At 39.6% G+C, this 16,672-nt stretch overlaps 1 protein-coding gene across 2 annotated transcripts; it reads left to right on the top strand.

Moving 5' to 3' along the window:
• Window positions 1-807: 807 nt before the first annotated feature.
• Window positions 808-15,414, top strand: C13H15orf48 (chromosome 13 C15orf48 homolog). Of its 2 annotated transcripts, XM_059858405.1 has the most exons (5): window positions 808-943; window positions 1,271-1,359; window positions 2,103-2,163; window positions 2,806-2,897; window positions 11,563-15,414. In XM_059858405.1, exons 1-4 carry the CDS (start codon window positions 902-904, stop codon window positions 2,872-2,874), a joined length of 261 nt encoding a protein of 86 aa, XP_059714388.1. In that variant the 5' UTR covers window positions 808-901; the 3' UTR covers window positions 2,875-2,897; window positions 11,563-15,414. The 2 variants fall into 2 exon arrangements, with proteins under 2 accessions (XP_059714388.1, XP_059714387.1); XM_059858404.1 differs by lacking the exon at window positions 11,563-15,414 and having other exon boundaries at window positions 2,806-4,756.
• The last annotated feature ends 1,258 nt before the right edge of the window (window positions 15,415-16,672 follow it).

Raw genomic sequence — 16,672 nt, forward strand, 5'->3', positions numbered from 1 at the left:
CATTTCCACACTTGCTCCCTAGGAGGACCAGCTGAGCTGCTTGTGCCCTGTCATGTGTGTTCCTTGCTGCAGGGAGTAGCAGAACATGCAGTGCAGGCAGCCTCTCCTTCCTCTCACTGCTTTCCAGTGGGCAAGAGAGAAGGGGAGAAACCAATGGATGGGAGTCACCTGCTCTCACCTCCAGCCTGCTCCTGGTAGTTTTTCTCAGAGAAGGATAGTGGGAAGTGATAGGAGCTGTGGAACACAAGACAGTGATGAGAACCTGTGCCTGGACTGAGCTTTTGCTGCAGTGCAAGGGGACACGGTGACACCGGCTCCTTTTTTGGTCCCTAGAGGCACCTCTCTGAGCTCAGAAGAGGCAGGCCCTGTCATCACCGGGGCGTTTGCCTAGACACCCTGTTCTTTGGGCACTGCCTGGAGCAGGGGACAGACAGGAGGCCAAAGGAGAAGCGAAGAAGCGAGGCTGCAGTGCTGCAGTCACGGGGAGAGAAGGTTGGCGCAGGAAGGGCTCCGGCCGCATCCCGCTCTGTCCGGCCGCTCCCTCTGGCACCTGCAGGGGGCGCTGCCGGCCCGCTGGGGGGCGCGCTGTCCCCCTCCCTCAGGGCCCGCTCCTCGCTGGCCGCTGGGGGGTGCGCTGTCCCACTCCCTCAGGGCCCGCTCCTCGCCGGCCGCTGGGGGGCGCGCTGTCCCCCTCCCTCAGGGCCCGCTCCGCGCCGGCCGCTGGGGGGCGCGCTGTCCCGCCCCCTCAGGGCCTGCTCCGCGCCGGCCGCTGGGGGGCGCGCTGTCCCGCCCCCTCAGGGCGCGGGGCTCAAAAAGCGCGGGGCGGGTCCGGCCGGCGTCTCCTGCCGCAGCCGGGGAGCGCTGAGAGCCGCCGCCGGTGCCCTCCGCAGCCGCTGCCAGCATGAACAAGGGCATCTTGCACACACTTAGAACGAAGAGAGAAGTGAGTTTGCCTGAGGGGCCGGGGCTGTTACCCGCCCGCGGGGAGGGATGCGGGGGGCTCGGGCGGCTGCACCAGGATTGCCACTTGATGTCCCGAGGAAATGGGACCCGCGTAAAGTTCATGTGTTAAAAGTGAGCTGTGGAGAAGGGTAATGTAGAGGTAAAAGTGAAATTCACATATTAAAACTGAAGTGGTGTAAAGAGTAATGTAGAGGCAGTATACAGGAACAGGTAATCCCTGCCTAGTTCTGTGTATCCCTTGCTCCCCCTACTCGTGGGTCTGTAGCTGGGACTTCAGATCAGCTCTTTTCTCTATTTTATCTTTCAGCTCATTCCCCTGGCCGGAATATTGACCTTTGCAGCAGCTGGGGCGTTCTCTTTTTGTGTCTATTCCCTATTCCACAAATCTGATGTGATGTAAGCTAAAATTTTTTTCTTGGAGCTTCCCCTAACTTGTTTTATTCAACCAAATATTTGACCATCGTGTTTTACACACAGAAAAATTTTAAAAAATTGCGCCAGGCACATGTTCCAGAGTACTGGGAGGACTGATATTGACTAGAGTATCTGCAGTTTATAAATAGTGAGGAAATTTATTAATTTGGAGTGTAGTCCAAGTTATTTCCTAACTTTTGATTTAATAATTATGGGGGTTTTGCTTTAGGTAAAAGAAGTTTTAAATGTTATCATTAAGAATTTCATATAATCACACAGGTAGATGAGATGCACATATATTGCAACCAGGCCATCAACTTGTATATAAAGAACAGTGTTTGATAGTATTCCAATTGCTTGGCTGATAATTGGAAAGGTTTTGGGAATTTATTTATTTATTTTAAAGTTTTTAGAATAGGCATTTTAACTGTCAGGGTAAAAGTCCCCTTACTTAGTGTCTTTATTCAGTGTTGATTTTTCAGCTTGCTTCTCTCACAAAGATATGTGAACAATGCTGGCTTGCTTGGTGCTTTGGAAGCTGCAAATAAAGCAAGCTGTCATTGATTCCTGTCCAGATTTTAAAATACAGTGCCCAAACCTGTAAACTTGTGTTTTAGGGAACTCCTTACTAAAGTGATTAGCTCTACTGACAATAGGCTGCTCATATGAAAATGTGTTCAAGGACACACCTTAAAACATAATACCTGCTTTATCTTCTTTTAAAGCATTCACAAGATTGGCAGTTCAGAACCATGGGAAACTATTGATCCTGCCAAGCCTCAGAAGGTAATTTGTACATATAATATATGTATAAATAGCATAAATGTCCAACAAAGTGAATCACTTCTTTTAATGTGTAAGAACTAGCAAAATGTGAACAAGAGAAAAAGTGTGAAGTTGATGTGTATCTAGTTAAAAGTGGAAACAAATGCTTCTTTCATTACTTTATGTCTTCATCCTATTAGCTAATGATAGGGATTCAGCTCTTACACTGTAGGTCTGATCTTAAATTCATACTGTACTTCTGGTTGTTGTCCTATGTCTATTCCCGTCCCAAACATCCATTTACTCAATTGCATTGATAATAGTGGAAACTTGGAGTATAGAGGAAGTGCTGTTTACCCTCATCTTGTTCCTGAATTACAGAATTGAGTAAGAATGTTTGAGTACTGTAGCCTGAAGGAAAAATATCATAATTTATTAGAGCACTTAGGATAAGGAAAAATAAAATTATTTTGCATGATTAATTAATATCCAAGTGATTTTCTTCAACAAATTATTGTGTCATCCGTTCATATTTCTGAAAGGAAAATGTAAAGCCACTAGAACTTCTTCAGCAATAAGCTGATGTTTGATATGGGGAGGTGTGGGAGTGCAGTAAATGCTCACTGGGATTTTACTAACTTTCATATTTTCCATTTCTTCCAGCTGGTAACAATCAATCAGCAGTGGCAACCTATAAAAGAGCTGGAAGAGGTCAAAAAGCTGACGAAGTGAGAAGTTTCTGTTGCCTCAAAAAGGTACCCTATGAATCTAGTGGAATCACTTCTGCACAAACTTGACTACTGAAATCAGTGTGCGGAAATGCTTCTGCTACATTTTTAGGGTCTCCCTGCATTTTTTTTGGCCTCTGGATGAGGAGTTTCATGTTGCTTTAGAAGCTGGCATACAGCATCCACATAGTCCAAAAATCTGAATCAAAATACTCATTTTCAATAAGCTTTTGATGTAAATTTCTGAGTATTCAGATGGCAATTATGAACCAAAAAAGCCTTCATAGCTTTTGTAGAATTTCAGGATTTGTTTCAAAATACATTATTTTTGCCATTTTATTCATTTTAATAAAATAAATTCTAAATTTGTATATTTCATGTAAATTCAAAAGCCTCTCTAAATTGAAAATCCTGGTCTCCTTTCAGAGATACAGAACTTTCTGTTCTGTATTTCAATCTTGTTTAGAGACCAAAGTAATAGCCAAAGGATGTCTTTGTATGGCAGCATATGTGGTCATACAGTACACTTGCACTCCTTGTCTGTGTTAGATGTGGGGACAGATTAAGTCAAAACTAATGTTGTGCTGCAAATACTGAAACTTCCCCACTGAAGAGTCCAATAGGTTATTTAAGGGTGTATTTGAGACTCTAGATTTAGAACCTCAAAACCTAAGAGTTAAGCATGGCTAGAAGGGAAATGAAAATCAGATCATTTATTTTGTATTTAAATATGGTTCATGATTAATTTTTTTTAAGTTACTAGAACTACAAAATCTGCATCATCCAAGACTACAAAATGTTAATTCCTTCTTTTTGTGCAAGGTTGTTCAAGTGCAAGCTGCAATGTACTGCACAATTAAGAATATTTTTAAAGATTTCTACACACTACTAGGAGTATCTCTTTTATCAAATAGAAACTAGCTGATTAAAATTAGGATGAGTCTATGAAGAGACAGTTCCTCTTTAAGCTTCTGTGTGTTTAATTATGGGTTGGCCAGGGAAAGAATGTGATGGGCAGGGTCCCAGTAAAATCATGAGACAATAAGTGCATCCAATGGCAGAACAGTCTTTTTGTAGATATTTTCTGTATGTGCCCTCTTCCGAGCAGTTTCTCAATTTATTCCACAGTTTATTTTACAATGGATGGTCAGAATTCATAATCCTTTCTGTGATGAAGAAAGCAAAAGTAACACAGCTGCTAATTGGGAAAAGTCCCCTTAAATGAGTAATAGTCAAGTGCTTTAGGTTATTCAGCTGCAGCAAAGACAAACTTCATTTAGAAAAGCTGTCTCCTGAATTCCAAGGTAGCTTGGCTTCAGAAGCTGTTTTCTTCAGCTGAGAAAAAAAATAATCTAACTGTTGCATAAATATTTGTTTATCTAGTAAGGATGACTCAGCAGCATTTGTTTTAGAGTGAGAAGAACTACTACTCTTTAGAATAAGTCCTTAGCTTGCATTAAAGGAATGACATTACAAGAAGATTGACTATCATAGAACCACAAAAATACAGAGCTCTGAGGAATATAAGTTTTAAGTATTTTAAAGCAGAAAATATTTTAAAATCTTTCTCTGTATTTCCATATTTCTGCTGGACTGTAGCAAAAACAAAGTGCCATGCTCCAAGTTGGTGTATTAATTGTTCTTCAGTAAGTCACTTTTTTTGGCTGCAAATACTATAACCTAAGTATCTGTCAACATTGGGGAAAAAAGTGTAAGTAAATTTTAGTAATTTTTGTATTTAGCCACGTTTCAGTGATGTTTCTAGTGGCACATTAAGCAGTGTGACTGCTGTCACACTGTGTGACTGCTGTCAGTCATAGGTTATTGCTTATTTTATATGTCCTGAAGCATAACAGCTGTGGTAATAAATCTGTTTTCCTTTGTAAGCTGTTCTGTTTTTCTTTATTAATATGGATTTTTGGGGAGGGTTTTCACACAATATAAGAAATCTTTTTTTTTTTTTCACAGTTCAAAAAGATTATGAATATTGTTAAAGCTCTTAGGGTCTTGTTTTTTTTCTGACTGTCCCTGAAAATCTGTCTCCTGCATAGAAAATTTTTTTCTTATAAATAGCATACACCAAGAACAATTACTGTGTCTCCCCAATCAACTACTCAACATAAATCCATAAAGCAATGTACAAGTTATTTCCTTGTTCTACAAACAGTAAAGATTCAACTGGTTGAATTTTGTGAGCTGATGTTTAAGAGAACAGTAAAGCTTCCCTGATCTGTGTCATGCAAACCCATGAGTTTTAATTCCATAAACCATTTGAAGGCTATTGAAATAATTTAACAACTTTCTTATTTCTATTTCCTTTGCTGTCTTTAATCTCCTGCTCCATTCTGCTCTTGGTATTGGTTTGGTTGATGTTGGCTTTTTTTAACAATCACTATCTTTGCTCACCCTAGCTAGTACATTTACATGAAACTATATCACTTCCAAATTTCATATTAATTATGAAGTGCAATAAAAATGGTCACTAGTTTGTTAGAGTTTCCTGTATAAGTTGGAATCCATTAGAAATGTGTTTTAATAGTAATAATCACTATTAGAAATCCATCATTAGAATCTATGATCATGCTTCTCTAAATTTTTCTATGTAGTCTATATGTAAATAGCTTTCTGGAAGAACAGAAGAATAGAAGACTGCCTTTTGCAGTGTATATAAAATGAATTGATAATTTTTGTTATTACAGTAGTACTTCAAGGCCTTAAATCTGCAGATCTTGTGGCGGTGTGGCTATCAGAGAGCTGTGTTGGGGTTTTTTGTTTCTTTGCATGTGATAGCCCTAGTGTCAGCATTTCTCCTTCTGACCCCCTGCATTTCTGTGCCACAAGGTGCTATTAATGTAGTTCTGCACTGTCTGGTTACTTCAGTGGTGGCTTTCTGCAGAAAATAGTAACTTACAGAGGGGGCTGATGCAATTGTTGAAGGAAGTGGTTCATCCTGCAGTTGTTGTCTGCCTTAGTGCAAAGGGTGGCTGTCCCTAGGACTAGCTGTGGAAAACAAACAAGAATAATGGGAATGATTCACTGAATCCAGCCAATATTTGGTGTTGGACACTTCTGAAAAAGCTTTCAGGTTAAACAAACATGGCACAGTTTTCCTTTGCTGTCTGAAGCCGTTGCTGTCCGGCACATCCACATGCCAGATGGGAGCACACGGGCAATGAAAGCCCGTAAAAAGTGTAACTGCAATAGAAATAAAAGCTATACTGCTGGCTTGGCCTGGGACACTGGCGTTGGTGAGTGTTGCCCCTCAGGTGCTGATGTCAGGGAGCAGGCAGCTTGTCTGCCCAAAGCTCTCTCCATCAGGAAGCAGCCGTCGCTGTAATGGCCCCTGCGAAGCCGTGAGCTGACACCACATCCAAAGCACTTCTCCTGTGCGCCTTGCCCTGGCCAAAGATCACACACCCTCACCAAGGCTGTGCCAGCCCTATTTATGCTGGACCTTGTCCAGATGAACAAGGGGTTTTGTTTAATTAGTGTTTACTTTTAGATAATTTTGTTGTGCATACATTCTGGCCTGAGCCATTACTGGGGAGGTGTTGCCCTTCAGGGCTCACCCAGGAGGTGGGAGAGCCCCTCAGAGCGTGGGGACCCCGGGGCCTGGGGCAGATTTCACCCTCACAAGTGAGAGCTGTCCTGCAGCATCACCACAGTGCCTGTGTGGGGACTGAGGGCCATGTGAGCAAAGTGTAAGAGCGGGGGTGGCAGAGCACTGGTTGGGAGCCCTAGAGACAGTTTGTTTGGGTATCAGGATATAGACCAGTGCTGGCCTTCACTGCCAGGTTACCAAATTAGTTTAAATAAACCCTCATCTCTTAGCAACAGGGGCATGACAAAGGCTTTGGTTTGGTGTTGGTTTTCACATTTAAGACTTCCAAGGTTTGGCCTGGTGCGCCACACCGGCTCTGTGGCCTCTCTTCAGGGGTTGTGACACTGCATGGCTCTGTCCAGAGTCCCTGGGGGTGTCCGGGCTGGTGGCTCTGTGTGTGGAGCCCCATGAACAGGCTTGGATGTGCAGCAGCAGCAGTGGCAGCCAGGGCTGGGCTGGCAGATGTGCTCCTGTCCTGGCTGTCAATACCATTTCTGCTGTTCCTGGCCAAGATCTAAATGTGTGTAACATTCCCTAAAAGGTCTGTGTAAATAATTGACTTCATCATGCCACATTCTTAAGATAAAGCAAGTCACTTTTGTGACCATCTCTCTGTAAGGTTTAAAAAGTACTTGGGAACATCTGTTAAAATGCAGATAGATGTACTTCCAGTTTTACTGGCTGTCAAGCAGTAGAAAAATAACTCACTTCAACTTGAAATATTCGATATAGAGTATTTCTAGACTCTGGTATTACTTGCTTGCTGCCTTTCAGACCCTTCTCCCTATTGTCTGTTGAGACTTACTTCTTTTTTCACTTGTTGGCACATTTTCTTCTTGCCAGATCTCTGTCTCACCCATCAAAACAAACTCATCAGAAAAATTTTTCTTAGCCTAATTTATTTCTCTATTACTACTGTTTATTGGTAGTCCTGCACTGTGTTCTAGAGTAGATCAGAATATAGTTAGGCTGGTGGTTTAAACTAAGAAATTAAGCAGAAGAGGCCTTGTTTTTAAAGTTTGCCTTCCTTCTCCCTCTCTCCTCTTCTGCTTTGCTTTATTTATGCTGATGGATTGTAATAAATGCATCATGGGTGGAAAAAAGGCAAAGCCTTACTGATAACAGTAAGGACACATAGACTGTAAACATTTCATGAAGTCATTATATGCATAAATAACAAAAGTACTTAAAATTGTCTTCCCATTTTTAAAAAAAAGGAAACACAAATTTGAGCTGTAAACATAAGCATGCATTATCTTTCAACAGACTCACATAAAAACATTTGCAGTTTTTCTTTGAATTTATTAACAAATTAACATTATGTTGGTAGGTAGGGTTCATTCCACTGAAAGCTCTCTAAATTATGCTGCTGCATAAAAATAAGGGCCATATCTGCTAATAATATTATGGGAGGCTCTTACTCACCCACTTCTATCAGGATATCTTTTGTTTTGAGTGAGAGCTGTTCTGTTACTGAAATTCTGTTCATCTGGTTGTTTCTATGCAAGTAAATGGTAAAACAATTTGTTCATGCTCTGTGACTCCAAACTTGAAGTGGTCTGTCAGTTTTTAATCCTATGCACTATAAATCACAGTGATTCCTGTGGCCTGGCAGACTGTGATAATGCCAGTCCAGGAAGAAGCTGTGAAACAGCTTTTTTTCATTTGTGTATTTTTTTTAGTAATTAGAAGACATAATTTCTGTAAGTTCAAACTTCCTTAGCTCTCCCTCATCCAGATTTGCTGACTTCACTGATCCCAAGTGTTGCTGATGCAGGGGGAGGAGATGATAGCTCTTGAACTTGGGACTTCTATTAAAGACATTGATTTTATAATCAGATTTCCCTGCTGAAGCGCTTGGGAATTCTGCACAGACGTTGCTGTTACCAGATGATGGTAAACTGAGAATCTAGAGACTCTAGAGGATAAATCATTAGGATACAGCACCAAAAATAGACTCTGGGGACCAGAACTCTGTAGCAATCCTGTCAAAATCCTAAATCATTAAATCATGCAGTCCCAAGGCAGAGCCACCTGCATCCCACTTTGTGGTTCCGGTTCTGTAGAACTCTTTGGTTTTCTATCATTTTACTCATTTTTACAGACTTTGGCATGAGACCAGTCTGGTCTGGTACTCCAGAAGTAGACTCTGGGCTCAAGGACTGCATCAGCCTTCTGCACAGAACTATATTTTATCATCAGAAAGCACTGATGCTGTGTGAAGTGTAAATGAGGTACGCTCACCTCCCCACTAGATCATAACAGAGATTGTCAACAGCATAATGTTAGTGAAAAGCTGGAGTTCTTTCCCTTCCTGTTTCAGTATTGGACACTGTGAATTTTTCATTGCTAAGTTCTGTATTATCCAAGAGGTCAGAAAGCCACACAAGTCTGAAAAATTTCTTGCACATGAATAAATGTGTTTACGCTTTCAACTCAAGCAAAACTATCACGTTCTTCATCTCCTGTTGGTTATCACTTCTTTAATTGAATTAAATGTGTTTCCAATAGGCAGGTAACTAATAAACACCATCCTTTATATGATGCTGCTGCTGCACAAACAAGGAAGTAAATGCAGAAAGTCCTGATCCCTGGTAGTAACAGAAAAATCTTATCTGTTTGCCAAAGAAAAGCAGTCATCTACTGCTAATAAATCACCAACTCACTACATTAAAAGAAAGGGAAGCATGGCGTTTTTATTCAAGCTGTTAAAACTGTTTCGTTTAATGATGCATCTTTTCCTTCTGCAGTGACTTTTATAATTCAATAAAGCCTAAATGTTTTTGAAGACTGTTAGCACTATGCTGCCCATGCTTTTAGCATTATTAAATATGTTAGCATTATGCTGCCATTACTGCGTTTAGTTTTCCTCTTGGCAAATACTTTGAATGAAGCATGCTATGGTCAGAAAAAATTAATTCATCTTCAAGACTGGAGTATCCACCTTACTCCCTAAAGCAGAAATGCACAGCACAATCCCAGTCCCAATGACTTGCAGTTCTAGTCATTGCCTCATTGCCAAAACTCTTGCCCATATTTTCCATGTTACAATAGCATGTTTTACAAAGTAGATGAAAAAACATCAGTTTAAAGTTAGGTGAATGTTTTATACTCATTTCAGGGAGGCATGGAATTAATACAGTAAAGTTTGCAGTGGTTGTGTATTTGTACTAGTATGTGTTTTTTGAAAATTCTCTCTCAAGAAAAATTAAAGCATTTAAGAATTGGGCATGTCTGTGCTCAAGTTCCTGTATTTTTATTAGTTCACAGAGGAGGCGTTTCCACTACACAAAAGAGGGTGTTACAGGGAAGTTGGTGTTTGAGGATTTACTGTTGACAGTGTCACTTCTCAGTAAGTGTAAAGGGCACAGGTTTACACCCTCTGCAGTAAACAGAATCACCACCAAAGTCATAGATGGATTCCCTCAATAAAGAACCAAAGTGTTTGACCTTCCTATCTGCTTTTAGAAATCCCCACAGGTGTCTGGCTGGCAGTGCCACAGGTATAACCTGCATTCCTTAAGGAATAGTACAGCACAGGGTATTGCTGTAGCTACAGTACATTCATTGAAAGGAAGTGTAATCAGTTACAAAAAGCAAAAGCTAAGGGAAGTTCTTTATCTACTGGGCTTTCTTCTTCTTCACTAAACAGATAAAAGAAAGTATGGCAACCCAACAAAGAAGGGAGATGGGGGCAACACTCCAATATTCTTTTTTTCATACAGTAATGAAAGTTTTTGGTGTGGGCTAGGCAGGTAAAATGTACCTTGTTTAGGAGAAAAGTGACTATAAAACCATCAGATCAGTCTTAGTTGAACTGCACAACAGATCAATTTATGCTGCAGTCTGTAAAGGAAATTGGAATTGATTTAATTTCTGACCACCACAATTTGTTCCAGGTACAGTAGTATGTTCCATACTTGGTTGCATGGTAATGTTTCCCAGTTACTATCTGCACTATCCACATGACCTGGCTTTATATTTTCTTCCCTCCTTCCTTTTTTGTACACAAAAAAACCTTGTATCATAAACAAAATATGAACTCTTAAAAAATAAAAAGAAATTTTAAAAAGCCATGCAAACAACCCTGCAGTACTAATACCCCTACTTAGCTATAGCAGGGGGTGGGCTGATTAGTAGAGTTTAATTTTGTTATTACTCCAACTCCATGAGCAGCTTTCTTCTAGCTCTGACAGCTAAAATTATGAACTAGCTCTTCTCTTGGTCCTCCCCTTAGAGCAATCTCAGATGTAGTAAATCTGGGGAAGAAAAATATTCTGCTTTCATTGCTTCTTTACAAAGACAGTTAATAGAGTTAATGTAATGAGATATCCTGCATAGCTATTCACATCTAAAACATATCTTCATTTACAGCTAACTGCCCATGAACCTTTAACATTTGATAAGCAGGGAGTTGCTGTCCTTTGGTTTTTTCTATTGTATGACTTGAACTTTGCTCTGTTGCAAGTTGAGGAAGCTAAGTTGCTTGAAAACCATCCTCATTTATTCCATCTAGGTTCTGTTTCAAGCAAATAGAAAGAAACCAGTATGTAACTGATTGGGCAATTTCTGTTTCCAGTTTAAGGTGTGGCTCTTCTGCAGTAGCTTAGAAAATACAGAATTGCTTAATAGCTTCAAGAAATGAAAGAAGACTTTACTGGAAGGATGTTGTGGTCTGAGTTCATCAGCCTCCCTTATCTGTATTTTCTCTCTCTGAAGTCTGTTCCACTAAATCCAAAACCACCACTATACTAGCAATTTACTAGAATGTAAACACAACAATATTTGTAATTTATAATTGTACCTGCCTGGTTTGAAACAAAATTGTTTCCCTCAGTTTATGTTTTTGATTGAAAGTGTCCTCTGATTCTTCAGAAAAAAGCAGTCAGGAATGTTTCAGATAGAAGCATCTGTTGTCCTGGAAACATGAATTCAGCACCCCAAAGAAGGAATACTTATTTTCATAGAAACAAAGGGCTTGCATGATAAGTTACCTTGTTAAGTATTAATATTAATTAATATAATCTAATTACATTTCAGATATCTGTAGCCTCAACTAATTTCTACTCATATGATTTTTTTTTTTCTTAGATGTTTGTAACTGGAGGAAAGTACTGGAGCTTGCATTCCATGGTATTTACCTATATATCCCTGCAAGAAGTGTCTAAACTCCTTCCCAGTAATTGATTAGGCAGTCTGCCCTATGTTTCTGCTTTTCCTTATTGCATCCATTAAAAAGTTTAATCCCCTGTGGTTTTTAGGAAAAAATGAGAGTTTGGTGGGGTTTATTTTAGGGGGAGCGGGAGTGTTTTGGAGTTGTGTTGCTATTTCTTTACTAATATGACGTTTCTAGGACGTGTAATAGTATCTGTTCCCTTGGCAGCGGGAAGTGTCCGTGGCTCTCCGCAGCACGCAGCGCTTGGTGAGCGCTGGGAGCGCTGCGCCATCGTCTGGAAAAGCCGGGAGCGGCCTGCAAGGCTCCCGGTGAGGAGAACCTTGGTCCATACAATACAGGTGTGTCAGACTTGTTCTCACAGGGGAAACAGGAGCACGAGAAGTCTCTAAAAAAATTCAGAATACTTGTATGCTACTGAGCACCATCTTAACTATGAAAGTTTTTGTTTTTCTCAAAAATTCTGTTTTACAAAGGCCAGATACTAGACTTAGGTAACTGGTTTTCTAAGTTCATGTTTCATCAGTTCATTTAGGGATTTATTAAATAATTTCTTTGTGTGTGCTTTGGGAAAAGAAATAGAAAGATTACAGGGACTTGGGTGCTCTTAATGCACCTGGGATAAATGCAAGTTTTTAGTCTGCTTGCCATCTGGTTCTTTTGTTTATTCATCAGCTGAACTAAAAATCCCTGTGTGTCTCAGTACTTAGTTTACTATGTAAAACAATGCAGAACACACTCTATACAGACAACACTGACGATTTATGTGCCCTCATGTACTGGCTGATAATGGTCCTGGGGAAACAACTTATCTTTTTACCATGTATAATAATAAGGCAATCATGAAACAGTCATCTTAAGGATAAAATTGTACTTTTGCTTATGAAATGGCTTTTTTTTTCCCCTATATAAATTGATGCCATAAAAGGTGTAAATGCTTCATTGCTGTAATAAAAGCAGTTATTTTATCCTGCATATTTAGCACCAGTTGCTTTCAAACTGTGAAATACTGCAAGAAAACAGAGATAAAAGAGCAAAACTACTCAAAAGAGCAAATATAATGATAAGGATATCATCATGTTACAGCTTTACACACAGAAGGCAGCTACACGTGTGTTTTAAGAGCAGATTGCTGTGGTGGCTGCAAAACAGAAAATGGAAAGGATCCATATTTATTCTAGTAGCTTTCAAAGTTGTGTCAGGTATTTCAGAGAATGAAAGAGCATGTAGGGTCCTTCCTAAAGCATTCAGCTGTGGAAAATGGAATAAGAAGAGTAGACCAGTAGGTGATTTTCCAGCTCCAGAGCACAGACACTGTCAGTGCCCAGCATGCTTTGTTATAGAGGGGAGGAGAGGGTAAAACTGGAAAGGAAATTAGGGGGGGAATGTGGAGGACATTTATATTTTTTTTATGGTAGAAAGGAAATCTAGAGGCTTTCAGATTAAGTCTTTCCTGTGAATTAGCAACTTGGTTAGGAGGCTTTTTTTTTTTTTTTTTAATTGATGAAAGAAGAAATTATCTTTGGGCAAAGGCAGCCTGTATTTGAACAGCACAGTTCCTGGGGTGTGTTCCACCCCTGGTGAAGTGAGAGAAGCTCCTGGTGACCCTGTAAGCAGCAGGTGCCCAGAATGTGAGCTAGATATTATTAATGAAACTGTGGAGAGGACAGAATATGGCAAGAAAACAGAGAGGCTGAGAGCAGTGGCATAATGCAAAGAGCTGGTGAAACATGACATTTGAGATATGTGTGCTCATTCCTGGAAAAACTGAATGTGTTTGGAGCAGCCAGCAAGAAAAAAGACCTCGGCAGTGCCCTTTTGGATAGAGGGAAATGATCTGGATACTTCCAGGGGATTGTCCCCCTCTCTTGAGACCCCAAGGGAACTTCTTCTCTGGCAATGGATTAGTTTATTGGACTAGGAGGCTGCTGCAGAATGTATCATGTCTTTAACCCAACTACTCATCTTTGTTTGTTACACTTACAGTTATTTGTAGAGAGAAATAATGTTTAACAGCCCTGCCCTGTGCAGCGTCAGTGCAGTGTCCTCATGAGATCCACCAAAATACCTGAACAGAATCCTTGCCAGTCATGATTCGATGGGTTTCTTCTGGGGTTTTTGCTTCTATGTCAGAAAATTACTTTTAAATGCCAGCCTTCTGCTTTTCTGAGTCACTCTGCCACTTGGGAGTGATTCTGCAAGAAATAGATATGTACAGTAGTGAGATAATTGAAGACCAGATTCAAGTATGACATTTTAAATGGTAATTCTGCTGGTGAAGAAAGAAATGCTGCTGGTATTGAAAAGACAAAATGTCAACACAATTAAAAACAAAACCCAAACCACATAATTAAGCAAGGAAAACATTCAGAAACAAAATATGTTTCTGATAATTTTCTTCTTAGGATAAGAACACTTCAGAAGGGAAGAGTAGGATGTGAGGGTTTGCAGTCTACTCATATGGAAATGTTTTATTGACTCATATGAGTAGGTTGTCATCAAAACTGTATCTGTGCTTCAGAAAAGGATGTGTGACAATCACCAATTTAAAAAGGAAAAACCTTCTCCCAATGTGGACTTTCAGAAGTGGCAGAATTTTCTCAGGGTTTCATCTGTTCAGTCAGCAAGAGTATTCCAGCACAGCTCTGGAAACCAGGGACACTGGTTGTGGAAACCTGCTTGGATCTTGGAAGTTTTTTGTTTAGAAAGAAGTTCTGTCAAGTATATGCATTTTCATTTCAGGCAGATTTGTTAGAAGGAAAAGAATAGTGTAAGAGTGTGTAAACTATCTTAGCCACATTAAATAATCTGGCTTGGAAAAACATGAGACCTTATTTATATTAATGCCCCTTATTTATATTAATTTTCTCTGAGTTGATACTGAAAACAATCTTGAAGTATCTATAAAAACTTACTGATTCTTTTATTCTTTATTCTCATTCCATCTTCTGTTGCCTTTTCTCTGAATTTCTAGTCTACAGACCTTGGTAGCAAGGGCCCCTCAAGGGTGAATGTAGGGTTTCAGGAATATTGTGCCAGTTGCTTTATGATGATCCTTCACCATACTTTGTCAGCTTATACTTTCTGAAGTGCAATTATTGCATGTGAAATCACAAGTCTTAAATTGTTCTGAATAAGACAGACTTAATTAATTCTATGTAGAGCATCTGCAAACTGAGTTAAAGCTCAGAATGTTCAGACATTTCAAAACACAGCTGCCCTAAGAATCAGATTGCTGTAAGAATGCAAAGATTATGAGAGAGAGAAATACAAATTAATATTTTATAAGACAATGTGAAGTTTAATAATCGATTTAATAAAACCCACAATAAAACAACACACCTTTTTTCTTCAATTAAACAAATGTATAGTAAATTATTAAAAAACTGCAAATACAATACATGTCTACGGTACTTCAACATCTAATTACATCAACTGTAAACCCCAATTTAATTAAAACCCATTTGAGCATTAGTATGTGCAAAATACCTGTTGTTTGTGGGTTTTGCCAGTAAATTTGAAAGGATGGGATGCACATTTTTCATGAACTGTGATATGCCTTAATTAATGATAGTGTTTGTATTGCAGCATTACCTTCCCAAGCACAGTGCTGCTTTTCAGCTGCACACGCTCCCATGCTGTACATCAGTGTTCCTGTTTCTTGCCCAGATACAAACACAATCCGCTGTTATGTGCATTCTGTCCAGATTCCTAATGTGCTGTCAGCTTTCATCAATAAAAATTCATCATGTGATCCCTACCTCCAAAAAGGGAAGAAAAGAAGGCAAAATTGTTACCACCAAATCAGCCTTATGAAAATGTGAAACCCTAGCGAGTTTCAAAACAGAAAATAGATGAAGTATTCACAGCTGAATATCACAATAACCATAACTGGGCAAAAGCTTTCCTTTCTGATCCACACAGAGAACAACTTTTCATGTCAGTGGAAGTTCTGCATAAAGTGAAAGTACAGAATAAACAAAAATATTTGAAGCCAAGTTCTTGCCATCGTCTGAACTTTGTAGATCATGTTCTTGCTGCCCTTAGCTTCTTGAATGCCACTGACGTCAGAAGCAGGTTAAATCTGGGCTTGTAGGTGTATGGTAGCTTAGTGTAAAGATTTCTTATCCTGGGTACATTCAGAATACAGGGGTTCCACCATGAGGCCAAACAGTTCCACTTTGTGGACTCTGAGCTGTCCAGATGAATACAGTCTTTCCAGGTTGCCTCCTCTCTATAAATACAAAAGGGCCTTTCTGCCACTGTAGGTTGTTACGATATTGTAGTCCAACACCTTTAGGTTACAGAGCTTGCTTGGATTTTGCTTTATCCATAAGCTAAGTAGTGGGAACTGCTATCACACTGGCATTCCTGTCAGGATGCTGCCACGCTGTGCTTAAAGCAAAGATGAAAGGTCAGAGATTGTGATGGATGGAATTGTGCATGTCTAAAACTTCTGCTCCCCACTGTCCTGTTAGATGCACATATCTGTAGATTGCATTTGAGAGTATTTCCAAGTCAAATAGCACTTCTATCATTTGACTTTTCTTATAAAACAAAACAATCATGGAAAAAATTATCAATTACAGGACACTTATTAATTACAATTAGAATGCATGCTAATCAACTGGCCTTTTAATGTGAATCAAATGATAGTTTAGACATTCAAGATCATTAATAATAAATTCCTCTTACAAGTCAAAACTTTATAAAATAAATAACCTGTTTCTAATGTATAAATCCTATTCTAAAACACATTAAAGATAACTGATCACTTAAAACACTTTGGGTCCAGTGTTGGGTCTCTAGATAAATACCAGAAGTCTGGGCATGGATCTTCCTGCCTGGATCTCTGAATGCCCAGATTAAAGCTAACTTTCTGGTCTGGGTACAGGAAATTCTGTATTTTGCAATGTGTCTCCAAAGAGACAGTTTCCATGAGAATTCAACTTAATGAATGTGTTAATAGTTTGCGATACTGTCTGAAAATTACTATTGCTAAAATACTGAATAATGAATTTGGGGATC

This window comes from Haemorhous mexicanus, chromosome 13, assembly GCF_027477595.1.
Source record: "Haemorhous mexicanus isolate bHaeMex1 chromosome 13, bHaeMex1.pri, whole genome shotgun sequence".
In the NCBI taxonomy this organism is placed as follows: Eukaryota; Metazoa; Chordata; class Aves; order Passeriformes; family Fringillidae; genus Haemorhous; species Haemorhous mexicanus.